The 26,885-nt window shown below is 41.6% G+C and overlaps 1 protein-coding gene across 1 annotated transcript in view; it reads left to right on the top strand.

Moving 5' to 3' along the window:
- The window catches only part of fat4 (FAT atypical cadherin 4), a 458,079-nt gene that overhangs the window by 251,656 nt on the left and 179,538 nt on the right, over positions 1-26,885 (top strand). Inside the window, exons 6-7 of the mRNA XM_068042747.1 lie at positions 6,647-7,569; positions 13,058-13,232. Coding sequence (XP_067898848.1) covers positions 6,647-7,569; positions 13,058-13,232 — 1,098 coding nt within the window. The remainder of the gene's footprint in view (positions 1-6,646; positions 7,570-13,057; positions 13,233-26,885) is intronic.

Consider the following 26,885-nt stretch of genomic DNA (forward strand, 5'->3'; position numbering starts at 1 on the left):
GGTCCAGGACTACGTGCTGAGGGACGCACTAAAGCTTGGGGCATCCGCCCCAAAGACCACTGTGTACGGTCCTCCCACCATAGTGAACCGAGGGGCTGGACCCACGGAAAACCCCTCGGGCTGTATACACCAAATATAATTTTGCTTTCCTTTGCACTTTCTGGAATGTCAACTTGGTACTGTTTTGAAATGTATTTTTTTTTAACAGATTTTTATGAATAAAGTATATTTTTGGGGAAAAAAAGTCATGCTTCTCAAGTGATACACAGTGGTGGGGGTAAATCTTCCTCTGCACTGCATGCTTAATAATCTGGAGGTGTAGATCACAGCCCATTACAGAAGCCATCTGATTTTCATTCTGTTATATTATAGAACTTAATGAGTGGGTGATCTGCTCTGCCAGATTATTGTCCATGTGGTGAGGATGAACATTTACCCTGTAGAGTGCTCACATTCCCAGAAGATATTTTGCATTCGCAATCACCCCACCTCCACCTCTATGCATGCCTTTGAATATCAGGTTTGTTTATTTTGATCATTCATAGTAATTGGTCAAAAATTCAGATCAACATCATCTCTTGACTTTTTTCACCCAAGATTTTTTTTGAATGATTTCAAATCGCGGATTTAGAATGAAATAAAATTAGAAAATGTAAGCCCATTAACATCTGAGAAAAGATTGACATTTTGGGTATAAACACTTAGGGACTGGAAGAAAAGCTAACACTTCAATAGGATGCAGCAAAATGAAGGGTAAAGTCAAGAATCAAGTTTGTAGCAAATAACAAAATAGCTCGTTAGTGGCTTTAATAGCCTGTGTTATAAAAGACTGGAGAGAGGTCATAAAGTTCTGAAAAACACACAAGGTTTATCTCAGTCAGACAAGGAAGAGCATTAGAATGATAAAAGGGGAGTTAAACGACTTTAAAATGCATGGGGATGAAGTGGAATAAATGGGAAATCAGGCAGAAAAATGGAGTGACAAGTAATGTCTTAAATTCTAAAGTTTATGTTCGGACTGCAATTCGGCCAGAAAGAAAATGACATACTGCTACTAAAGTTTGCACTGGTTTGGAAAAATACAAGAAGGCAAGGATAGACAGATGTGTGTGGGAATGAGAGAGAATTAAAGTGGTAGAGTCACAGAGGTCAAAATCATGCTTGTGAAGGCTTTCAGCAAAGTTTTCATCTAAATTGAATTTGGTGCCCGCAATGTAGAAGAGAACAAGGTGAGCCGAAAATACACAATACAAACTGGAGTAAGTGCATGTAAACTGCTGTTTCACGTGGAAGAAGTGTTTGGGTCCCCAGACAGTGGTGGGTGAAGAGGCAAATAAACACTTGTTGCATTTGCCGTGGTTACATGTGAATATCAGGATAAGAATGGCCAGATGTTAGTTTGCTGCAACAGCTGATAAGAGCATCACAAAGTGATGGTCCATCCACAAAGTAGAGCGGGGGAGGAGAGAATTAAATTAGTGTCACGTTGTAGAAATGACAGATAATGATTTGGCCAATGTAATATACTAGGATGGAAGAAGGGGACAGCCTATCATCATTGTTACAGGAGGAAGGAGATTGCAGCTGGAAGTATGGAAAACCAAATAGACATGGTCAAGGGCACTGTTGATCAAAAACAATGGAAAATCTTCACTGAGAAAAATGGAGTCTTTTTCCAAAGCTTTGCTGCGAGAATAAAGAAGTGGCTCCTGTCATTAGCCTTGAATAGCCTAGCTCTAATTTTAAGTTTAGTCCCCCTTGTTCTGGTCTCCCCCACCAGACAGGAAATAATTTCTCTCAATCTACTCTATCAACTCCTTCAATCATTTTAAATGCTTCAATTAGATTGCCTCTTAAACCTCTATGCTCAAGGGAATACAAGCCGAGTCTACTCAACCTGTCCTCATAATTTAGTTTTCTGACCTGATGGAAAAGGACCAAATATCTGCAGCAAGTTAGGAAAAATCATGATGTACGGAGTCTGTCAGCTCCTGTTGGGGTACAGTTTGTTACATAATAGCAATTATCTGGTACCTTCACTCGTTCTTTCCATGTGAGCCAAAGCAATGATTGCTGGCAGTCTATTTAACTGTGAAAGGTATTATGGCTGATTCTGATTCTGTCCTGACGTTATGCCCACACAGACACACGCTTTTTAGTAAAAGCTGCTAGATGGTAATCAAAAGTGAGAACCTTGGCTGATTTTCCCATTCCCTCACTCAAAGTTAGACCAATTCTCGTGTACCAAAGACTCTAATTAAATGTAAAAAAGTTTTTAAAAATCAAAACATGTCAATTTTTGTTTTGAACAGACTTCAGGTAGGTAGTGCGGGAAAGTAATCTCTTCCTATGTATATGTTTTAATGAGGCTTCCCCTGGTTCAATCCCACTTAAAATTTGCATCGGTGGCATGATAGCAATAAGATTTTATTTACATTTTTGTCCAACAATCACCCCATTACTGCTGAAAACGGGGCAATAGTGAGATGAAGATCATCCCCATGCTGATTAACACGATTTACCTTTATCTAATTCACTCCACATAGTTAAGCTTGAACTGAATTACCTCTGAAGAAATATACTTAAACCCTGTTGGGGTATGCAGCACTATCCAAGCAATTAGACTGTAATTATGATGACGGCTAGATAGAAAGCTAGAAAGCTCACTTTCTGTTATGCGCAGTGTTGTTTCTTTTTGCCCAGTAACATTGCCAACACCAGTAATTATAACATATATGACTACATTTTTCTTTGTAAGGCTTGAATGAATCTACTTTTTTAGGCTTTTTTCATTTCGTGAATAATCATTACAATAATAAACTCTTGAAAAGTAGCAATGGCCAAAACCATGGCAGAAAGGCTTACAGCAGGAAGTGTTTTTTCAGCTCATCTGTTATTATGGTGTAATCCTGGTTAATGTTCCCTGAGCATATGTGTTAACATTGAAAAGACATTTTAGTTATACTGATAGACCATTGGTTCACTGAGCACAACAGAAGATTGTACAGTAGGGATAAATACGGGGATAAATTCATTTTTTGCAGTCAGAATTTGTCTTGGGGTGAGGGCAGGGTCCTCTGATCCAAAACTGATGTCTGAGTTTTAATTCAACTACTCAAGTGCCAAATAGCAGTGGCTGTTATCAATGTTTGTTAGCATAAGGGAATTTGGCCTTCAGAGTTATAAAACTGATATACTTGGGAGGCCCTATCATTGGAGCATTAATACTCAGTACCAAAGAGTGGGAGGTTGCAGCTTTCAACCCTTACCTCTTAGTTCCCAATCTAGGCCATGTGGAATAAAAGCGACAGCACCTTGCTATAATGGGGAGGGGAAAACAAATGGAGTACTCAAGCCTCCTCAATAATTTGTGCCTCTTAACAAGCAGCCAAAAAAGGAAATGTACCGTCTCTCAGCAAGAAAAGACCTTAGAGTTTAAGGAACTAATGAATATGGATAACTTACTTTAAAAATTGCACCAATATAAGGTAATTAAAACATCAGCTGTTTCACCTCCACTGCGATGGTCCCATTTTGACCTGTGTATCACAGAGGTACATCATGGCGAGTTACAGGAAAATAATTCAACTCAGGGCATTGAAAGCTGTTGAATCTTCGAATAGCATTCAATGAATTATCTCCCATATCTCACCAATTTATGGTAGCAGTTCTGTTTCTTTTGCCATGTGTGGTACAGAAATAAATATTGAATTTTGCAATAAAACATTTTGGTGGCAGTCATGACCCTAAATAGTCCAAGAACATAAGCATTACTTCTGGTTACAAAATAAACAACTGTAAATAACGTGCTGGATCTCAGATTACACATGTGGTACAACTGCTGAAAAAACACACTTGGCAAGAGTAGACGATTCCTATTGTCACTCAAGCTTGAGATTCAGACTTACAACCCCCATGTGGAATCAGTTCTGGACCTTACCAGGCTGCTAAGTAAAGAACTGTATAGAATACATCTCAGAGTAGAGAGATTTTTGGTATATCATATACAGTCTGCTTAATGTGTTAGTATCATAGAATTTGACCATATTGAAGCCTCGTCATTGAAACTATGTAACAGTTAAATGCAAAAATGAAATATCTAAAAGGAAATCCTAGTTATAACCATTAATGCGAGAGCATTTGTTTTTTAATAGAATTGCAACACACGAAGCCAAGAAGGGCAGGGAAAGGTCAGCTAAACTTTTAAAGGTGGTTTTATGCTATTTTAATTGTTTAACTAGTCAGCCAACCACTGGAGCAGAAAGCAAGAAAAAGATAACTGAGATCCCCTTGGAGATGCCTTATCTTTACTTTTATAGCATGTGTTCATGTAATGGTCCCAATCTGATCTCAGCTTATTTACTTCATCAGAGGATTTTTTTACGATGGCTTTTCTTTTTCTCTGCATTGTCTGATTGTTCAGCATCCAAGATTAGACCCAATGTGTTAACCAAGTGGTTCTTTGGCAGCATGTAATTGAAGTAGGCTTGGAAAGCAGACACCCAGAGCAGTTTGATCTATTGCTGTTTAAGTCCCTGAGTTAGTTGTAATTTTGCAAGGTCTTTAGTAGGAATTTGATGTTGAACAGTATTGGTGAGAGTGATAATTATTCCTTAATCACCCAGGGCAGCTGCACAATAAAGCAAGCTCACTTACAGTATTCGAGTGGATGCTGATGGATAACATTTCAAAAGTGTTTCTTTTTAGGGGGTTTGCTGTTTAGGGAAAGGCCTGAAGAGAAAAAAAAATCTTCAATTCCAATTTGACTTTTGAAGAAAAGCTGTTTTTTTCTCTGCTAGTTGTAGGCTTTGGTATGCCAGCATTAATTTTCTAGACTTGTAGCATGCACAGTGCAAACTGTAAGTCATGCATTATTTAATGTGGTACAATCATTTGTCCTGTCAAAATGCGATAGTCTTTGCTTTTACAATAAATGCTGACGATGGAGAATTTAAGACCATGGTATTCCAGTGATTTGTGTACATACCAGTTAAGCATATAATTTGGTGCCTGTGCCTGTTATAATCAACAAGGATTATGTTTGATTCTGTTAGGTGTATAAGTTTAACCAAGTGCTTCAATTCAGACACTTTCATAATAGCTCTAAACAGGCCATTAGTGGTTATGCAGTTTTGTATAATTGGCCAGATGAAAACTTACATACCTTTGCCTTGCATTGAAAAACAGAAGTGCTCTTCGACAATGGAACTTCCATTCTGACATTAGAAGGGTGAAGCAATGTTTTCTATTCCAATTAGGCACCAAGTAAAGGGTTCAATTGACAGCCTGTTCATGTGTTAAAATCCATACAACTGATATGGTATGGCACAGCATAGCATCACATCCCATGACAAAACCCAGTGATTTCTGAGTACCACGATTTGCTGTCTGAGTTTGGCAAATTAACATAAAAAGACCTGGAGGCAGTGACAATGGCAGCTTATGAGTGGATCTGAGTAGTTGCAAACCATTTGCTGCAACAAATCACTTGCCGTAATTAAAACTAATGGTTGGTGTAGTATTGGTGGTCTAATAACTAAAGCCTAGACATTTATGCTGAGTGATGTTGGCATCCGTGATACATTCAAATCCAGTTCTTCTGTCCATTAAAATAGTGGACAAAGGAATTTGATGCAGGCTCTGATAATACCACACCACATAAGTTCTAGATATATATCTCAGAAGAACACACAGCTTACTAACATAGGAAAACATTCTAAGACGCTTTGCAGAAGTGTATTCAGACAAAAATTAACACCAAGCCAAAGAAGAAGTTATTAGGAAGGGTGACTAAAAGTTTGGTTCAAAGAGATAGGTTTTAAGAAGGACCTTACAGGAGAGAAAGAGGTTAAGGGGTGGAATTCCAGGGTTTTGACATTCAAAAGCCATTACTGGACTCTTATTACAGCTAATGGTGTTTGGGACAGATCAGATGACATGTTATTGCATTTTTTAGTTACAAGTGTGCCTAGTGATTTGCACTTTCAGTACCAGTGTATAATAAATGACCTAGTTATAGACAAGTTATGTTGTTTCATGGCTAACAATAGATAATTTTTTTAAAGTGCTTTCATCATTAAAATGACCTATTCAAAATGTTCTACATAATTTCATTGCAGCCCACCACTTTGATTCAAAATGTACAAAACAGAAGTCTATTTCTAGTACTATAATTCTTTTAATGAAAAACATTCCAAACTTTTTATACAAAATTGTATGTTTGCAGTGGTAAAGTTATTAAGTAGTGTGAAAGTATAAATATATTATCTGCAGGTAGACCTTTCGAGGAAAGAAAGAGATTTAAAAAAGAAAATTAAATGTTACCCGCTACTTATTGTTTACCTACAAAACGAGGGTCACTGTACTTCAAAGCAATTCATTATAGGTGAAGATGTTACTATGAGACGAGATAAAGTACTATATAAATGCATGTCATTTATTCTTTCAACTTAAAAGAAAAAGGGAACACATTGAAAATGTCTAGAAGGACAGTCAGCACCTGAAACAGAAAAAAAGACTTTCAGATTTTTTTTTGATCTGCTTTATTCCAGTGTACATTTATCTGATTTAAGGTGGACTACAGAATATCCTTCTGTTTTTTAAGAGCTTGGTGTGCTCATCATATTTTCTGGCTTTTTGTTTCCAGGTCCCAATTCCCAGTTGGCATACAACATCGCATCTGGAGATTCACTGCAACATTTTGACATAGACGATAATGGCATTCTGAGTGTCAAGCAACAGCTGGATCGGGAAAGCCAGTCATTCTACAACTTGCTGATTAGGGCTCATGATTTATCTTTGTTCCCTGCAAGTCGGCTTACAAGCACAGCGCAAGTCTCTGTTATTCTGCTGGATGTCAATGACAGCCCACCGAGGTTTATTTCATCTAAGATGGCCTACATGCAGGAAAACTCTCCAATGAACACCGTTGTCTATAAAGCACAAGCCACTGATCCTGACAGTGGACCAAACAGTTATGTTGAGTACACACTACTGAGCCACTCAGGAAACAAGTTCAATATCGGAACAATAGATGGAGAGCTACAACTAACTGGTGAACTTGACAGGGAAGAGGTGTCAAATTATACATTGACTGTGATTGCCACAGACAAGGGTGAGCCTCCACTCTCATCATCAATGGACATTACTGTGATTGTGCTTGATGTGAATGATAACACTCCCATCTTTCAGCAACTTCTCTATGAAGTTGAAATTAGTGAAAACACACTTAGTGGCATTGATCTCATCCAGCTTACTGCCACTGATTTAGATGAAGGAGCTAATGGGCAGGTCCGCTATCACATCGCCCATGGCAATCTGAACAATGATTTTCGAATTGACTCTGTTACTGGTGTAGTATCAGTAGCCAAGCAACTTGATCGTGAAACAAGACCCTCGTATTCTCTGATTGTCCAAGCAGCTGATCGTGGAAGCAGCCCACAGACTGCCACGGCTGTAGTAAACATAAATCTCACAGATATGAATGACTTTATACCAATCTTTGAACTATCGCCCTACATTTTACATGTACAGGAAGATGCACAGAATCTGCCAATGTCCATCTTGCAGGTTTGTAGTGTAAAGAGTTTCTTTGTTTTTGTTATGATAGAGGCGGGAGGAACACACTGTTTATTCTAGTTCCACCTCTCCACAGATCACAACATATATGTAAATTTTCCCCACTTATCAATACGGTCAATCATACACTCTATTTTAATCTCAGAATAAAACACACCAACCAGATTTCTTTAATAAACAACAAAATTATCAGTTAATTAGAAAACAAGTCTTAACCAGTAATGTAGCAAAGCATAAACACACAGACTGAAATATAAATGTTAACTTTTTACCTTCGTCTCACACACACATACACCGGATAACAGAAAAAAAGGGATTTACTCTTTTGAGCTCAAGTACCAAAAGCAAAAAAATACATTGGCCAAAATACTTGCTAAATCTTGAAGAAAAAAGAGAAGATACGAAAAGATGTCAGAAGTCCTTTTCTGGTTTGGCATCCCAAATACATATAGATGGCTGTCACTAGGATCTTCCTAGAATAGTTCCTGACAGGTGACGTTGAAGATCAGTTTGGGCAGGCTTTCCAGGAAAAATGCAGTAACAGGAGTTTCAGGCAGTTTCTTACAATTGCTTCTCAGCTTCTCAAGAAATGGAAAATTGGCAGGCTTTTTCAAAGAACTGGAACAGACTGAACTGGGTAAATAAAAGCAAAATACTGCAGATGCTAGAAATCTGAAATAAAAACAAGAAATGCTGGAAATACTCAGCAGGTCTGGCAGCATCTGTGGCAAGAGAAGCAGAGTTAACGTTTCAGATCAGTGACCCTTAATCAGAACTGGCAGTTATTAGAAATGTAAAATGTTTTAAGCAAGTAAATCAGGGGTGGGGTAAGAGATAACAAAAGAGAAGGTGTTGATAGGACAAGGTCACAGAGAATAACTGATCAGAAGGTTATGGAGCAAAGGCAAACGGTATGCTAATGGTGTGCTGAAAGACTGTTAGTACAGAGATGGTAACAGCCTGGCCCCAAGCACAAACATGAAAAAAACAGTGGGTAGGCACAGTAGAAACAAACTAAACAAACTAAAATAAAATAAACACATAAAAAAAGCAAAAATAACTAAAAATAAAAAGGGGGGCCCGTCATGCTATGAAATTATTGAACTCATTGTTCAGTCCTGCAGGCTGTAATGTGCCTAATCGATAAATGAGGTACTGTTCCTTGAGCTTGTGTTGATGTTCACTTGAACACTGCAGCAATCCCAGGACAGAGATATGGGCATGCGAGCAGGGGGGAGTGTTGAAATGGCCAGCAACCGGAGGCTCAGGGTCATGCTTTCGGACTGAGTGGAGGTGTTAGAGTCATTGAGAGATACAGCACCAAACAGGCCCTTCGCCCAATGAGTCCACGCTGACCATCAACCACCTATTTATACTAATCCTACATTAATCCCATTTTCCCTCTAACATCCCGACCTTCCCTCAATTCTCCTACCACCTACCTACACTAGGGGCAATTTTTTTTTTTACAATGGCCAATTTACTTATCAACCCACAAGTTTTTGGCATGTGGGAGGAAACTGGAGCACCTGGAGTAAACCCACACATTCATAGGAAGAACTGAACCTTGGTTGCTGGAGCTGTGAAATTGCAGTGCTAGCCACTGCGCCACCTGCAAAGCGGTCACCCAATCTGCATTTGGTCTCCCCAATGTAGAGGAGACCACATTGTGAGCAGCGAATACAGTATACTAAATTGAAAGAAGTACAAGTAAATCGCTGCTTCACCTGAAAGGAGTGTTTGGGGCCTTGGACAGTGAGGAGAGAGGAGGTAAATGGGCAGGTATTACACGTCCTGCGATTGCAGGGGAAGGTGCCGTGGGAAGGGGACGAGGTGGTGGGGGTAATGGGAGGAGTGGACCAGGGTAACGCGGAGGGAACGATCCCTTCGGAATGCTGACAGGGGAGGGGAAGGGAAGATACGTTTGGTAGTGGCATCACGCTGGAGGTTGCGGAAATGGTGGAAGATGATCCTTTGGATGTAGATGCTGGTGGGGTGGAAAGTGAGGGTAAGGGGAACCCTGTCGCGGTTCTGGGAGGGAGGGGCAGCACAGTGGCGCAGCGGTTAGCACCGCAGCCTCACAGCTCCAGCGCGTACTATCACGGGGGCTATGCGGCGGCACATCCATGTCAGAAGGCCACTGACTTCACAGCGTGCCGCCGCGGAGCACAGCGCGCTGATAAAATTCAGCCCTACTTTCAACTGATGCAAAAACCCATTAGCAGTCCCAGTACCCCAACAATACCTGGATGAGTAGACTTGTTCACAGTGTTGTATGGTGTAATGGAACATAAATGTGTCTTGAAAAATTAACAGAACCCTAAATTTGCAATAGAATACACTAAAGTTCACGAATGGATCAGATTCAGAATCTGAATCCTAATCTGAAATTGTTTTGTTTTTCAGTTTGCTCAGAGTGCTGAAGCTGAAATTTTCTCATTGGAAATCAGAAGGATTACATTTTGAACCATCTGATGTCTAAGTTTTGAAAGTCTATTCCTGTCTGTTGCCTTAGGTACCTGGTTTCTAAGTTCCATAACACCATCACGTAACAGTGTGATGTAATGATAACACTCATTGGCTATTGCTGGAATCTGTGATAAAATCACAACAAGTCTTGCCTTTTGTGTGAGGCAACATTAAATCTATTCTGAAAATATCTCGTACTTCAATAGTTCAGTTGTTATAAATGCACCAAGGGGTGCTAGATGGACCAAAGGCCTTCTCCCTGAAACAATTATTATGTAGCTGAGTTCATCTGGAATGAGCCAAATGGGGCTTAGAAATTCTAAGCAGTTGATCAAAAAGATTGGCTCACTTTGTCACAGATAAAGCTGTTGTACATGGCTCACACTGGTTTCATACAGATCATTGAAGCTAAAGAAATTAAAATCTAGGATAACAAATACCGGTTATACTGGCAATTAGTGACAAGGGAGTAATTCAGTTGAATGGTCTGATGTACTAAAATCTGGAAACAAAGCTGTAATTATTCTCCAACATCATCATTGAATTTTGGGTTGGAGTTCATTGTCTGGTTTTTATTATATTTTATAATAATATATATTTAGTTGGTTTTTGAAACGTATTTCTGTTTTTAAAAAAAATAAAGAGGCATATGTGATCAACACAGTCAAGGCAGTAAAAGTGAAAGGACAAACAGAAGTGAGGTAGGAGCTGAAGACACTTGGCATCTTAAGGCTGATTTGCCTGCCCCTGCATCATCCCCATCCCCCCTGATCCCAATAAAGGATGTCCAGCAGCATAACGGGGAAGTAGAATCTTGCATTGGCGGCTATGATTTTTGTTGCTCCCAAATCCCCTGCACTCACACATTGCAGACCTACTATAGCCAAGACTTTATTTCCATTGGTCATTCTAATGACCTATAAGTACAAGGTCAGCAAGCTGTAATTTCCTGGTTGCACCTTTAATCTACAATTTCAAAGTGGGGCATCAGCTCAGATTAGTCCAAGAAAGTAAAACAGAAGCTGTTGTTATGCCACTTCCATATTATTTTAAATGGGTGCCCAGCCCCATACATTTGACCCCCAGAAATGCGCGTCATTCATAAAATGGGTAATGATTACCTATATTCACCTCTGTTTGTTGTCCAGAACAACCTGGGAACTGGTGCATGCAGAGTGTTATGGACAGCAAATGTCACAATGCAGTTTTAGTTAAAAAAATAGACTGTGCAAAGACAATTAGCATATCTGTGGAAAATAATAATCATATCTACTCCTCTGTTGGGTAATTATTGCTGGTTTAATTGTAGGCTCATGTTAACTTAACTTAATTTCAGTTGGGGCAGTGGGTGCTGCTGCTATTGGCCTCAGTGGCATTTCATTTTGGAGAAAAATAATAAACAGTATTCCTGTTACTGGGAAGTAAAACTATATAAGGTGTGGGTAAGGACAAGATGAACCTTGGTTATGGTGTTCACCTCGAGGAATCATGTCCTGCTGTCCTTCACCATATGTGCTCAGACATATAAAGAGTAACCACTTGAATTAGGTACCTGGGAACTGATGGTTACCCATGGAACTGTATCCGACCCAGAATCGTCAGCTCCAGGAGAGGAGTGTAGAAAATTGGGGGAAAAATAATACTATTGAATAAGTTTGGTTGAATGTGTAAACGAAATCTTGTACAGAGGGATAGAATTGCCTATTTTTACACTGTATTTGTAATTTACCTGGATATTGCACACCAGATTATAATGGTATTAAATCTTGAATATAAGCACAAAAGAATGAAAGAATAATAAAAGACCACTCAAAATCCACCTCACTTTGTCAGGATCCGATTTGAGAAATTTTGATCCATTTCTGATCACAAACTCACGTACCTCCCTTCCCTGTTGAATCAAGACTCGATCCAATTTCCTTTCAGTGCTTCATCTGAAATGGGTACCCACTATGTGTAAAAAAATTTTCCCTTATGCTATTCTTTTTCCGAACTCCCTCAGTTTATTTGATTTTGATATGAACGGTGGTGAAATGCCTGCAGTAGTGGATCGGCTGCCCATTATACACCCCGCCCAACTTTCCTTTCCGTCAGCATCAATGGAATAAGGTCAATCGCTAACGCCAGTTTTCTACCCACGTCTAAAGTGAAAAGGACCCCATCCTGTATTTCCTCTATTAAACTTTGCACAAAATACCTCTCTATATTACCTTTTTAATTCAAATGATATTGTTATAGACAATGGTGGAAGATACCCTCCCCATATTTTTGTAAATGAGTATCAGTGTAACTTCCATAGGCTGTGTTTATAAGTGAGGAGACGAAACCCTAACATCAGCTTTGATGTCCTTTTAATATTTTCCATTGCCTCCGACTAGTTGGTCTAGATTTTAGCCTGGAGGCGACTTATGGTGGGGGGTGTAGTAGTGCTGTTGTAAGGTCAGGGAACCCAAAGGACAGGGTTTCTCAAATGTTCTTCAGAACTTAACTGATCAACACGGGTCCTGATAGAGGGGTTCAATTATGGGGAAGGGGTGGGGTGAAGCAGTCAGGTTCTGGTGGGGGTTTCGTGGGTAATTTGTTGGGCCTGGAGGAAACACTGATGCTCCTCTTGGCCCACAAGCAGTGTTATAAAGGCCTCATGGATTCAGCCCCTCTTGCCTCCTGTGGCTAAAATGGAATGACTGCTAAAATGAAGGCATGCAGCATCATTAGAATATTTAAATGACTAACTCATTTCCTGCAAGCGGATTGGTTGCTCAGCCTTTGTTCCACCGCTATTAAAACTAGAAATTGGCAGAATCAAGGCAGGTTTTTTCCCTGTTCTAGATTTTTTGCATTTTATCTTCTGACATGACCCCAACCCAAATGTTTTTGGGATTGAAGATACAGCTCTATCGTTTTGTAAGTACAGTGACCGTAGCTGGCAGAGTACTTTACATGTGGTCTCATAAATTGAGTATTACTGTCACTTCCTTGGACTTACATATCCTGTGGATTTATTCTGTAGGTTGTAGCTCGCGATGATGACCAAGGGCTAAATGGTCAGCTGACTTACGCAATTGTTGGTGGGAATGAAGAAGGAGCTTTTAGCCTGACACCCAGTGGGCAGCTAAGCCTGGTCATGAGCCTGGATCGTGAAACAACAGCGCAGTTTATCCTGTCAGTCATTGCTATGGATGCAGGTAAAAGCAAAATCTGCATTTTGAAAAAGTTCACTTGTTAACTTGGAGCATGTTGAATTTTATGAGGTTACATTTCCACTCCTGATGAGAGTATAGATTGAAGAATCAGACACAGAGGTCAGCAAGCCCAATTTGCAGAACTCTGAATTTTCCAGTCATTAATTTTAAACACTGGGAAAATTGGGAGCACTATAATTCAGGTACACTAATCCCCGCTGCTCGATTCTCCTGATCAGTGCTCTCGGCAAGCAAAGCATCTGCCAGAAGCACAACCTTGTAAAATCTACCCTATAAAATAGTGAAAGCTTCAAAGTTGCCTTCCTTCTGGAACATTTTATACTAAAATCCTACTGAGAACAATTTTTTACTGTCTCTGTTTTAAATGTAACCATGTGACTGACAGTCATTAAACTGACTTGGTAGTTACGCTAAGGTTCCCCTGACTTACTCCAATCAAGCATGTTGCACAGAGGGCTGGATTTTATCGAGGATGCACGGCTCCCAGCTCCAAGCTGAAAAGACGAGGGAAACCTACCTCGGCTTTTTCGCTTGCCCCCGGCGCAACATTGTTCCGGAGGCAATGTTTCCAGTGCCAGGATCCCCGTTCCTTTAAAGACGATGGAACCCCCGATCTCAGGTAAGTGAGGCGGGATCGCCTCGGCCAGTTTGGAAGGCCCTGGCAAGTAGGGTGAGAGGGTGGGCGTGAGGTCCAGGGGGAGGGGTGTCCATGGTGGTGAAGGTTTTGCCGGTGAGGGTCCTCTGTGGGCTACAGATTGCCCACGAAGGAGGGATCCCTTCCCCCAAGCCTGCAGGGAGGCCGTCTTGTTTTACAAGGCACCCTCCCCACGTGGCGGAGGCACCCCAGCTCCTCCCCCCACCCCCCCCCGGCTCACTGGTTAGATCCCAGCGGCGGCAGGAACAGGCCCTTAAGTGGCCATTAATAGGTCACTTAATCAGTTGGCGACAGGGCAGTGACGGGGATGCGATTGGTCCTCCGCCCCGGCCATCCATCATGATTCTAATGGCCACCCCCACCTCCGACTCCACGTCAGGGAGCCCATAAAATCCAGCCCAGAGTGTTTCCTTCACTCTGCTTATTTCACTTTGCTTTACTATGACAACAGCAAATGCACTCTCTATTGACATTGCGGGGGTAATTTTCCAGGTCCGTGCTGCAGTGGGGAAATTCATCTGCCAGTATCACTGTCAGGCAAACACCCCACCTGCCAAGACTGAAGCACCCATTATTTTGCCACATGAACAAAAACTTAAAATTGCAAGCCCTGACTGGGAGGACATTTGCATAGTACCAGACAACGTTGAAAAAATGGGGAGCCAGCAGTTGCTTCCCCAAAACACAGAAGTGGTCAGACCAGATTTATTTTTACTTTATTTATTTTTTATTTAGAGATACAGCACTGAAACAGGCCCTTTGGCCCAACGAGTCTGTACCGACCAACAACCACCCATTTATACTAACCCAACAGTAATCCCACATTCCCTACCACCTACCTACACTAGGGGTAATTTACAATGGCCAACTTACCAATCACCTGCAAGTCTTTGGCTGTGGGAGGAAACCGGAGCACCCGGCAAAAACCCACACGGTCACAGGGAGAACTTGTAAACTCCACACAGACAGTACCCAAATTCGAACCTGGGTCCCTGGAGCTGTGAGGCTGTGGTACTTACCACTGCACCGCTAACCACTGCGCCATTATGCAGCCTTTAGTTACATGACTAACTGGCTGTTGCAGAGAATTTGAACTTCCAACAAAGGATTTTGAAGAGATTGTTCCATATAAGGAGCTAGTAACATGAGTAACCTGCTGGGCAATCTGGGAGTTTTTTTTGAATTTGAACTCCCAACAAAGAATTGGAGCAGAACGCCATGTGCTCATTGACTGAGAACATCTCCTCTTCTGTCTGTCTGCCTCCATCTCTTCCCACGGAACTGAATCTTGTGAAAACACATGAAACTCAAAGAGAGAAAGGTTTCCAATGTGAACAAGGTTTTAATAAGACTACTGGGCCCCAATGAAACACAAGACCATATCTTCAATCAAGGACTACAGCAAGCTCAAGAAACAGTAACAAGATATTGCCTCAAACTGTTTTGCTTATCTTTTCCTCTGCTCTTTTCTGTCCTTATGTGCATGTTTAGATCACGTGTGCATGCTAACGTGGGCGCGTCATATATCCGTAGGCGTGAACCGTATTAGAGTTTAAGTTTAGGGTTTAATAAATTTCATCTTTCTTCTTTAAACCACAGAAAGCCTGTTTGTGCTCATTTCTTTGCCCTATAATTGGAAAGTTGTGAATGAGGATTCACAAAAGGGGAGCTCAAAACACAGTGTGTTTAAAATTAAACCCTGTTACAAGACCAGGTAAAGACAGCAAAAGACCCCTCGATATATTTCTCACCTGGTCATAACAGAAATTGGGTGCTAGCGTCTGGATTGTTACCCACAGATGAACGTGTTAAATTGAAGTGAGAAGCCAGATTGTTCCCAATCAAAAAAAGCAAATCAATACAGGTTTCCTTGTGGTCGTGTTTGCTTGAATACTAACATGTCTGCAACTGAGGCGAGTAGCTCTCCAAGCCAGGGTGAAGTAACTTGGGATAAGTTAAAACTGTCTATGGAGGAGCTGAGCAAAATGGCTGAGCAGTGTGGGATCATTGTACGTGGCAAGGTTAGGAAGTCTGAACTCCTAAGGCTAGTGGACAATCATTTTCCCTTGAATCTGAAGAGGCAGAAACAATGTTAGAAGCAGAAACTGACAGGGTATTGTTAGCAAAGATACAATTGGAACAGAGGAAACTTGAATTTGAGGAAAGGGAGAGGGAGAAAGAGACAGCCTTCCAGAAGGAACGGGAAGAGAGTGAGGGCCTTCCAAAAGGAACATGAAGAAAATGAAAGGCAGGAGAGAGAGAGAGAGAAAGACAGGAGCAGGTAAGAGAGAGAGAGAGAGAGAAAGAGTATTCCGGAAAGAATCCGGAGAGTGAGAGCTGAAGCGGCTTGAATTAGCAGGGGCGACAGAGTAACCCTAGTAAAAGCATGGCCAGTATGGAGGATCAGAATTCAGGACTGGATACAAGATTGCTAAACCTCGCCCAACTAATTCCAAAATTCAATGAGGAAGATGTGTAAGTGTTTTTCGTGTCCTTTGAGAAACTGGCAAGGCAGCTAAAATGGCCAGCTGAGACCTGGTCTCTGTTACTGCAAAGCAAACTAACTGAAAAAGCCCATGAGCTTTATTCCTTGTTGCCAGATGAGAGTTCATGAAATTATGAACTGACCAAAAATGCTATCTATCCTTGGGACATATGAATTAGTACCCGGAGCCTTCCATCAAAAGTTTAGAACCCTCAAGAAGCAAGCTAATCAAACTTATCTGGAGTTTGAAAGAAGCAAGCAGCTGGCTTTTGACCAGTGGCTGAGGGCTTTAAAAATACAACTCAGCTATGAGACTCTTAGAGAAGTAATCCTGTTAGAGGAATTTAAAAACTCTCTCCCATTCTCAATGAAAATTCATGTCGAGGAGCAGCAGGTTCAGGGACCCCGGCAAGCAGCCGTTCTGGCTGATGAGTTTGCTTTAATTCGGTTTCCCAGGGGAGAACCTTTCCTAATCACCCCCATAAATCCGAAAAGGACAAAGGGTGGGAAGGTGATAGAAGCCCAGACAGTCCTGGAAGAGAAAGGAAAGCAGAAGACACAGGGGGCTCACCTCCAGCCAAAAAGGAAGGTGCTGTGAATGAGACCCGGAGACCTGTGTGCTTCCATTGTAACAAGGCAGAGCATTTAAAAGCTGACTGCTGGAAACTAAAGGGGAAACCGGTAGGGTTAATCAGGGCACACCCGCTCAGTGAAGACGAGGCCCTGATGGAAAACACAAAACGGGCTGTGGCTTTGACTGCAGTAAGGGTGCAACCCAGGAAGCTTACTACAGCCAGTGCAGGAAAAGCTAACAGCATTCCTGAAGGTGATCAGGGTTTTGTATCTGAAGGGAAAGTAACCCCATATTGCTCGAATGGGGCAAGCAAGCCCATAATGATTCTCAGGGACATGGGGGCCACTAGATCCCTTTTACTCGGAATAGGCCTGACCTTTCCCCCAGAGAGTGCTTTGAACACCAAAATGGTGGTGAATGATATTGGAGGGCAGTATATGCCTGTACCTGAACACCGGGTGCATCTGGGGTGTGACCTAGTTTCGGGACCGGTGAAGGTAGGGATTGTTCCTAGTTTGGCTGTGGACGGGATTGACCTGCTCCTAGGTAATGATCTGGCACGGTTGAAGATGGTTGCCCACCCCCCCCCAGTAGTGAAAGAAAGATCTCAGGAGGTCAGAGAGACAGGACGGTGGTAGGAGACGGTCTCCTGCAGAGTCCCTGAATGTGTAGTGGGTCAGGCCATGATCAAACCGGCTCCCCCAGAGGAGACTGCATTGACACTGGGGCAGATGACCATGAGGTCTGCCTATCTGAGACTTTCTTTGGAAAGTTAGGAGACCCAGGTAATGAATTAAATGTATTTTCCCTAGCTGAGGCTCAGCGAACCATCCCAGCATTGCGAGAGTTATCACAGGCTGCCCAGCCTGTAAGTGAAGCAGAGGGAGTCCCTGATTGCTACTTTTTAAAGAATGAGGTACTAATGAGGAAATGGAGTTCTCCTCACAGACCTGAGAGCAAGGAGTAGACAGTAGTTCACCAGTTAGTGGTGCCACAGAGGTATCAGGGAGAAATATTAAGAAAGGCCCACGAGACTACAGTGGCTATACATGCCGGTATACGAAAGACCAAAACCCGCATAAGGCAGCAGTTTGGCTGGCCAAAACTCCACAAAGATGTGGTGGAGTACTGCAGGATTTGCCACATGTGCCAGGTTGAGGGGAAACCCCAACCTACAGTGAAACCTGCACCCCTAAGTCCTGTTAGGAGGACCATCCAGCATCAGGCTGGTGAACTGTAAGGGACCCCCAAAGAGAACAAAAGGGGACAGGTAGGCACATGGCTGGCAAAGGTTTAGAAAGAGAAGGGGAAAAAGTGACCCAGAGGGCAGGTTCAAGGAAGTCTGGGAAGAATCCCGGATGAAAGCCCCTACTGCCCGGTTAATCAACCCCGGAAAATGTGAAAAGTTAGACCCCACATTCTCCTATGTGACTGCAGACTCTAGTAGCACCCCACCAGAGTTACTAACAGTATTTACAGGAACCTGCAGAGACAAAGAGAGACCTCTAGGGGGCAGAGAAACTGTGAGGGTGATGCCTCACCTAGTCGAATTGTCATAGGAGAATGCAGTTAAGTCTGCACAAATACCTGCAGGTAGGAGTGTCCCAGTGACAGTTTGAGGAAAAGGGAACCACCCATCCCCTGAAGCCAAAAGTCTTTGTATGAATCAGGAAGTTCAAGATAGACCTGCCCCCTACTAACTCTCCTGAGAAAAAAAGGGGGAAGTTAAAGCAACCCTGACACCAAGAACAGACCATTTTAATGAGCTTCAAGATTAGTGAATGAATGGAAATGAATGAGAGAAATGCATGGTTTCTTTCTGTATCTTGTATTTCTCTCAAACTCTGCAATGAAATGCGCCATTTTCTTCAAATCACATTTCATTCCCCTGGGTGTGGAGGTGTCAGGCAAAGCTCCTGCCTGCCAAGACTGAGGCAGACATTATTTCGCAACATTAACAAAAACTTAAAATTGCAAGCCCTGACTGGAAGGACATTTGCATAGTACCAGACAATGTTGAAACAATGAGGATCCAGCAGTTGCTTCCCCAATACACAGAAGTGGTCAGACCAATTTTATTCACATGACTAGCTGGCTGTTGCAGAGAATTTGAACTTTCAATAAAGGATTTTGAAGAGATTATTCCATATAAGGAGCTAGTCACATGACTAACCTGCTGGGCAATCTGGGAGTTTTTTTGAATTTGAACTCCCAACAAAGGAATTGGAGCAGAATGTCGTGTGCTCATGGACTGAGAACATCTCTTCTCCTGTCTGCCTGCCTCTATCGCTTCCCACAGAACTGAATCTTGTGAAAACACATGAAACTCAAAGAGAGAAAGGTTTTCTACGTGAACAAGGTTTGAAGAAGACTACTGGTCCCCAATGAAATGCAAGACCATATCTTCAATCAAGGACTACAGCGAGCTCAAGAAACCGTAACATGATATTGCCTCAAACTGTTCTATGTATCTTTTCCTCGCTCTTTTCTGTCCCTATCTGCATGTTTATATCACGTGTGCATGCTAACTTGGGCGCGTCATATATCCGTAGACGTGAACCATATTCGAGTTCAAGTTTAGGGTTTAATAAATTTCATCTTTAAACCACAGAAAGCCTGTATGTGCTCATTTCTTTGCCTTGTAATTGGAAAGTTGTGAACGAGGATTCACAAAGGGGGAGCTCAAAATACAGTGTGTTTAAAATTAAATCCTGTTACAATAAGACCAGGTAAAGACAGCAAAAGACCCCTCGACACATTTCTCACCTGGTCGTAACAAATTTCGAATTCAGGCAGGCACTGCTCACAATTTTCTGGCCAATCATTTTAACAGATGGGAAAATGTGAGCATGTTACGTCCAGATTTATGATTTCTACTGCGGTAGGCTAGGTACCCTAATGGCAGTGTGGGCACCATATATCCGTACAGCTGATGAGAAGCAAAACTGCTTGGTATAAATGTGTCCTCATATATTGAGTCATGGGTACTAATAAGTACAATGTGGATGCATGACACTGATAATAAGAAATGTATAATAAAAACAAGAAATGCTGGAAATACTCAGCAGGTCTGGTAGCCTCTGTGGAGAGAGAAGCAGAGTTAACGTTTCAGATCACTGACCCTTCATCAGAACAGGGTTACTGATTTCATAATTTATTTAATTTTCTTACCTTTTCCCTCCATGGTGTTTACTCGCACTGCACAACTTCTTCAAGCAGGAACAATACTGACATATAAACTTGCCATGGCTGAAAGGAAAATTCTTTCAACAAGTTAAAAAAGCATATGGGATCCTTGACTTTTATTAATAGAGAAATAGAGCATGTAAACAACCCTATATAAAACACTGGTTAGACCTTAGCTGGATAATTGTGTTATTTCTGGGCACAACACTTTAGAAAGGATGTCAAGGCCTGAAAGAGGGTGTAGGAGATTTACTAGAATGCTACCAGGGCTGAGAGACTTCAGTTCTGTCAAGAGATTGGAGAAACTGGGGTTGTTCTCATTAGAGCAGAGGAGGTTAAGAGGCTATATGTTAGAGATGTTCAAAATCATTAAAGGATTTGGTAGATTAAGTACAGAGAAATTGTTTCTAGTGACAGAAGGGTTGGTCACTTTTTTGCCATTTTTAGATTCTCTACCACCCCACCACCAACACCACACCATTCCACCCCCCAAGCCCAACCTCTTTCAGTTTGTCTCTACTGTCTTCAGCTTGGAGTCTTGGATAGGTGATCTGCTACCAGTCTCTCAATATGGTTCTGTAACTGCTTGGAATTACCTAACAACAGTCTAAGCTAATTGAGAATTAAAGAATGATACGGCATAGAAGGAAGGCCAATGGGGTGGCAGAGAATTCAAAAATGACCCCCAAAAAAGTGGCAATGATTGGAGCTGCACTTTTTCTACTGAACATTTGAACATTTAGCTACATTTCAAAGTATCTCGAAGGAATGTGGATGAAATTTCGTGGAAATGGCAAGAGAAACTCAAATAGTAATTATAGTAAAGAATTTTTGAGTAGATTGCTATATTCCCAAAATATTAACAAATTGGAGTTGGATGAGCTGAGCTGTTTTTCTTGTAGCCCAAACAAATCACAGTATTTTACATTCACTTGATAATTATAATATTGTAAAGGTTGGTTACAGCCACTCGTGGTCCAGCTGGTTACAGTCTTCAACAGTCAGTTATCGTTCTCAAAGGTTGGTTACGATCTCTGACAGTCTGTTATAAGCTTTGGCAGGTGGTCACTATCTACTTCAGTCTGTTACATTATTTCATAGCTGTACAATCTCCAATATCCAGTTACAATCTCTGACAGTTAATCATGCTCTCTGAATACCAGTGATACTAACAATGTTAAATCCTACAGCAGGTTTTCTGTAGTAGGTTATGATCTCTGCTTGCAATTGCAGCTCTGATAGTCTGTTATCCTGCTTGAAGTTGGCAAGGTGTACAATGATAGATGCCTGATTACCTGGCTTAATTACAGCAAGTCTCTCTTGCCTCAGTCATTTTCAATAAATTTGAGTGGCTGGAAAAGGCTTGATAATCATGCAGCTGCTTCTCGCAAGAAAAAAGTATTTCAACGGAAAATACAAGGTCACATTGAATTTGTACATCTGTATGAGCAGACAATATCCACAGTGTCTATGTGCATGAGAATGGGTGTTTATTATGAGAATAATTGTAAACCATATTTTCAGGGGTTTCTACCATCCCTCATGACCTACTCTGTGTAAAGTTGATCCTCTCCCATTGCAGAATCTGATAGGTCATGGGATCAGTAAACACCAGATCTGGCAACCTGACAGGAGCCCTTCAATCTCCCTCATTTTTTTTTTATTGCTAAGCAAATATGTTTGTATTCCAGATCCAATCAGTATTTTATTTATTGGCTGTGGCCTAGAGTAATGCGGCAGTATAGTCTGTAAATTGTATTTTGACTATCTTATTATAAAATGATCGTAGTCTGTTACTTTTAACTCCTTAGAATGCTTTTTTGTCCCAAGTGTTACGACCCGGTGAGAAAGAGGTCTAGGGTTCCCTTTCAGCCTTCACCTGTAACAGGGTTTAATTTTAAACACACCGTGTTTTTAGCTCCCCCTTGGTGAATCCTTGTTCACTGCTTTCCAATTATAAGGCAAAGAAACCAGCACAAACAGGTTTTCTTAGGGTTTAAAGAAGAAAAGTTGAAATTTATTAAACTTGAACTTAAACTCTAATTCAGTTGATGCCTACGGAGACACGATGTGCCCACGCTGGCATGCATACGCGATACACACATGCAAATAGAGACAGGAAAGAGCAGAAGAAAAATAAGGTGGAAACATTTGAAGCCATATCTGAGGACTTTTTGTTACAGTTCTTCGAGCTCACTGTAGAATCCTTGATTGTAAGCAGTTCTTGCTTTTCGTTGGGGCCCAGTATTCTTCTTAAACCTTGTTCACTGCAGGAGACTTTTCTCTCTTGGGGTTCATGTGTCTTCATTGGATTCAGAGGCTTGTGAGAAAGAGATGGAGCAGACAGAAGAGGTCTTCTCAGTCCAGAAGCAAACAGACAATCTGAGTTCAAACTGTTTGTACAATTCAGAAAAACCCAGGTTGACAAACAGGTTAGTCAAGTGACTAACTGGTCTGACCACGTCTTGGATTGTATCACCTTAGCAGTTTCTGGAATGCTCCTCTTACACACAATACCTGGTGATTAAGGTCCATTGTGGGTTGAATGGCTCAGGGAATGGTCTTTTGTCCTTCCAAGCACCGTCTGTTAATATGCAAATATCATTTCCAGCCACAGCTGATCTGTTTAACAAATTCTTTCTTCACTCCAGTAACAGTTTAAAATCAATGTCTTGACAAAATTAATGTGCCTCATTCTTGGCAGGTGGGGGCCTAGCATGACAAGAGAGAATTCAGTAATTGATGTTGAAGGATAGGTTCCAGCTGTGATAAATACAGCGCACACTGAGTAAAATGATGGCTGCAGTTATACATGTCCTGACTGTATAGTTGCTTTACATATTAGGTTGTCAATACCTCGCTCTAAACTAAGCAGATGGTATTTCCACATGTAGCAGAAAAGCCAGCAACAGGACAGTCTGTCTTGCTGGTGAATAACCTGATCTTATTTAGTTTATTCAGTATTGTAGAAGCTAGAAAAGAGGTGTGTTTTCAAAATAAGTGTTACATGACATTAGAATAAAGTATGGGGCAAGAAAAGGCCGTTTGACCCATCAAGTCTACTTCTTCCACAACTTATACATAATTCACCCTCACCTGTTGTATATCCTGAGGGAACGATCTGCAGCATGTCTAATTCAACCAGGTCTTATCAGATGTGGTACATCTCCTCTGCAAACACATATGATTCACCTCACCTTTTGTACTGTGTGTACAATGTAGCTTTTTTGTATTACATTAAAAATCTTACCTTCTGTAGCTAAACTCCACAATTTTCAATGCTTTTCTATCTGACACTTGACAATAATTTCATTTCTCGCATGTTGCTTAGACAATTGTTTCAGTTATAATAACGCGTAGACACTTCAGAGAGAAAAATGCCCTTGCAAGTGCAATTTGTCTTTGAGATTGTCTGAAGGGATTGTACATCAGACATTGAGAAGTGCAAAGAAATCTCAAACACATGCTTCATTGACAAAAGGTTGAAGACAAGCCAGAATGCTGCGAAGTTCATTGTTCTGAGTTTCAACATTAAAGAATGTAAACGGTTTTAGAAACTGCAGTAAAGAAGTTGACAGTACCAAGTGACATGTGCTTCCAAGTTTTGTGTACCAATCTGTTAAACTGGTTGTGTCCATTTCCAGCAGCAATTTTGCACATAACATTATTTTTTCCAAAAATGCAAATTAGAAGAGCACAACTTTTCTTTTGTTCTGCACATTAAAGACATAAATTGTTGCTACAGATGTTAGAACATAGGCACAGTCACACTTGCAAGCTGCAGTATTTCCATTAGTTTTCAACTGTGATGGAAAAAATATTTTCATCAGTTTCAGCACAATTTCCTGCCAGTGAACATCCATTATTTTAATGCTTGAATTTATCCATTTTTTTCTCCATTGATACTACATTCAGAAAGGCTGTGATTTATCAGTAGTCATCCTCTGTTTTAATGCAATATTAATGTGAAAAAAACTAACTACATCTCTGGGGTCCAGCAGTATTGTCCTGAAAGTTGCAGTCAGGACTGAAAGTAAAATTCATTTTTTAACAAAAAATGATGCATCCCTCTGTAGTTTGCAACATGCTAATTAAATTTTGGGATTGCATCTTTGAAATGTGCAACTTTTGAGAAGGCCATTAGTTACAGAGACAGGCTGGCATTCCCGCACAATTTAAAAGGAATTTCATTCAGAGCTTGCTCGGATTGGGATATTAATACACAATTGAGATTATTTCTGTAACTTGCGTTTGCCGATTTTAGCCTGAAAACTGAAGCAGCTATCTTCTTTGGAGCTACTTTATACACTTTTCTAAATGAACTGCTTGTACTTGTTTATCAGTTAGGCCCTTTTGTATTCACGAAATTTTCTAAACACCAAAGGCTCACATGGTGCACACTCCAAGCAGTTCTGACCTAAAATGGCAATCTGGGTCCCAGACCATGATTTGCATATTAAAAGGGCAAGCATTTCAGGCACCCAGCAGTAGGCTCCTTTCGAAATGTCATCAGGTTCCTGGTTGGTATTAAGATTACCAACCACATTTTGAGGCCATTACCATTAACACTGGGTGATAGAAGTAAAAATTGACCTCGATAACTTTTAGTATTATGGGTCAAAAAGTTGAGTGCTATGTTTATGCCCTGCCCATTCACACTTGTCTGCACACACTGTGCACATATCTTGAGATGGCATTAAATTTTTATAATTACTGGCAAATATCAATTCCTTTATATTTTCAAATCTACTAAGCCCAAAGGAGCTGTCTAGGTTGCCTCCTTCCTCCCCCTCCTGCTGCTCAGCTGGTTGCCATATAGCTGGTAGCAAGGGTTGTACCCTCATGATGGCGAGATTGTGTAGCATGCAACAGCTGATGACAAATCTTGATGGATCTACCGAATATTGGAGAGCTTCTCCAAAGCGGTCCAGGAAGTGGAAGCCTTGTTTCCACACAACAATCATCTGCTCTGTCACATTTCATGTGGCAGCATGGCTTTCCTTGTACGCATGCTGCCCAATTGTGCGTAGGTTGCACACCGGAGATATAAGCCATGTCATCAGCAGCTAGCCCTTGTCACCCAGTAGCCACTCTTTGGTTTGTTGTGGTGGCTCAAATGCAGTTGGTACAGTGAATGATGGCATCATGACTGCTGCCAGGATACTGGGCATTGATGCGCTAGGTATGGTCGCACAACAGCTGCATGTTGAGGGAATGGAGCCCCTTTGGGTTGTGATACGTCTCAGAGTTGACATTTGGAACCCACAAAGCAGTGTGCATGCATTCAATGGAATCCTGCACCAAGCGGAAGCCTGCAATCCTTGTGAAGCTCCATGCACGGTCTGCCTGCTTCTCTCCGGCAACAGAGAATTAAATGTATTCAGTTCTCTTGGAATAGAGAGCCTCAGTGACCTTACGCAACAGTGGACAGCAAACTGGGAGATGTTGTAAATATCGCCTGCTCCGTCATGGAAAGAGCCTGTGCATAAAAGTTCATGGTCACCTTCACAGCCACTGGCAATACCATCCTGGCCCTGCTCTCAGGTTGCAGCAGGTGCCAATTCAGTGAGCACCTCCTCACTGAAGCTCAGACATCTGCCACACTGTCCTTCCTGAGGTTCATGTAAGTGAATTGCTTCCTGAACACCTTGGGCAGATAGAGCTTCCTACTGAAGGTCCTTCTCCCATTCCTTCTAACTTTTCCAGCAGCTTTTCCTGCTTTGCATCACCTTTGCTCAGTCTTCCTGTTATGCTGTAGTCCAAGGGTATGCATATCACTGCACCCTAGTCTGGGATCAACTGGTTAATGCAGAATCCTTGAATTTGGGAAAAAGGCCTTCAGCATGTGCCACAGCACTCTCTGTAGCTTTTAACAATGTTAAATAACTCTGGAAACCACCAAACACTTCTCCAATCACAGTAACAGACAGCAGAAATTAATCAACAGCTAACCTGTAAGTAGTGTATGATGCCTTTTAATCAGTAGTTCTCAAACCTTTTTGGTTGAAGGACCCCTTTTCAAATGGCTTAGTAATCATGGATATCCTCACCCCCTCCCAGTTAAATTGTAACACCATCTAATACTCATCAAACGAAAGTGTTGCATGTACAGAGTGTTTTAATAATGCTTTTAAGAAAGCAGGTATTTACTTACAGATATTGGTGGGATGGGTGCTCTCACTGCAGAGTCTGACTATCCTTGGCAGGAGCATAGAAAGAGGTCAAGAGCCCAGAGAGAACAGAAGCAGAGGGAGAGTAGAACACATAGAAAGAATAAAAGGACTAGGAGGAGAGGAGGAGCAATGGGGAAGCACACCATGGTGAGAGCAGAAGCATGTGGAGAGCAGAGCACAGAGAAGACAGAAATCCTGAGAGAGCAGGAGCCCGGAGAGAGCAGAAACCTGGAAATGCAGGAACCCGGAGAGAACAGGAGTAGAAGAAAGCAGAAGCTGAAGAGAGCAGAAGCCCAGATTGAGGAGGAGCACAGAGAGAGCAGGAACCCAGAGAGAACAGGAGCAGGGGGAGAGAAGAAGCATGGAGCGAGCAGGAGCACGGGGCTAGCAGAGCATGCGTCCGGCTGTTGCTCACTCTTGATCATGGCGCCCTGGGAGGTCGCCCACGTCACAGATCCCCAGAAGGTTTCTGCAGACTCCAGTTTGTGAATAACTGCATTAAATAGCACTGGTGGTGGGGTCCTATCTGCTGCTGAAAGTGTGTGCATGTTTAATAGACAGT

The sequence above is a fragment of the Heterodontus francisci genome, chromosome 1 (genome assembly GCF_036365525.1).
Source record: "Heterodontus francisci isolate sHetFra1 chromosome 1, sHetFra1.hap1, whole genome shotgun sequence".
Classification (NCBI taxonomy): domain Eukaryota; kingdom Metazoa; phylum Chordata; class Chondrichthyes; order Heterodontiformes; family Heterodontidae; genus Heterodontus; species Heterodontus francisci.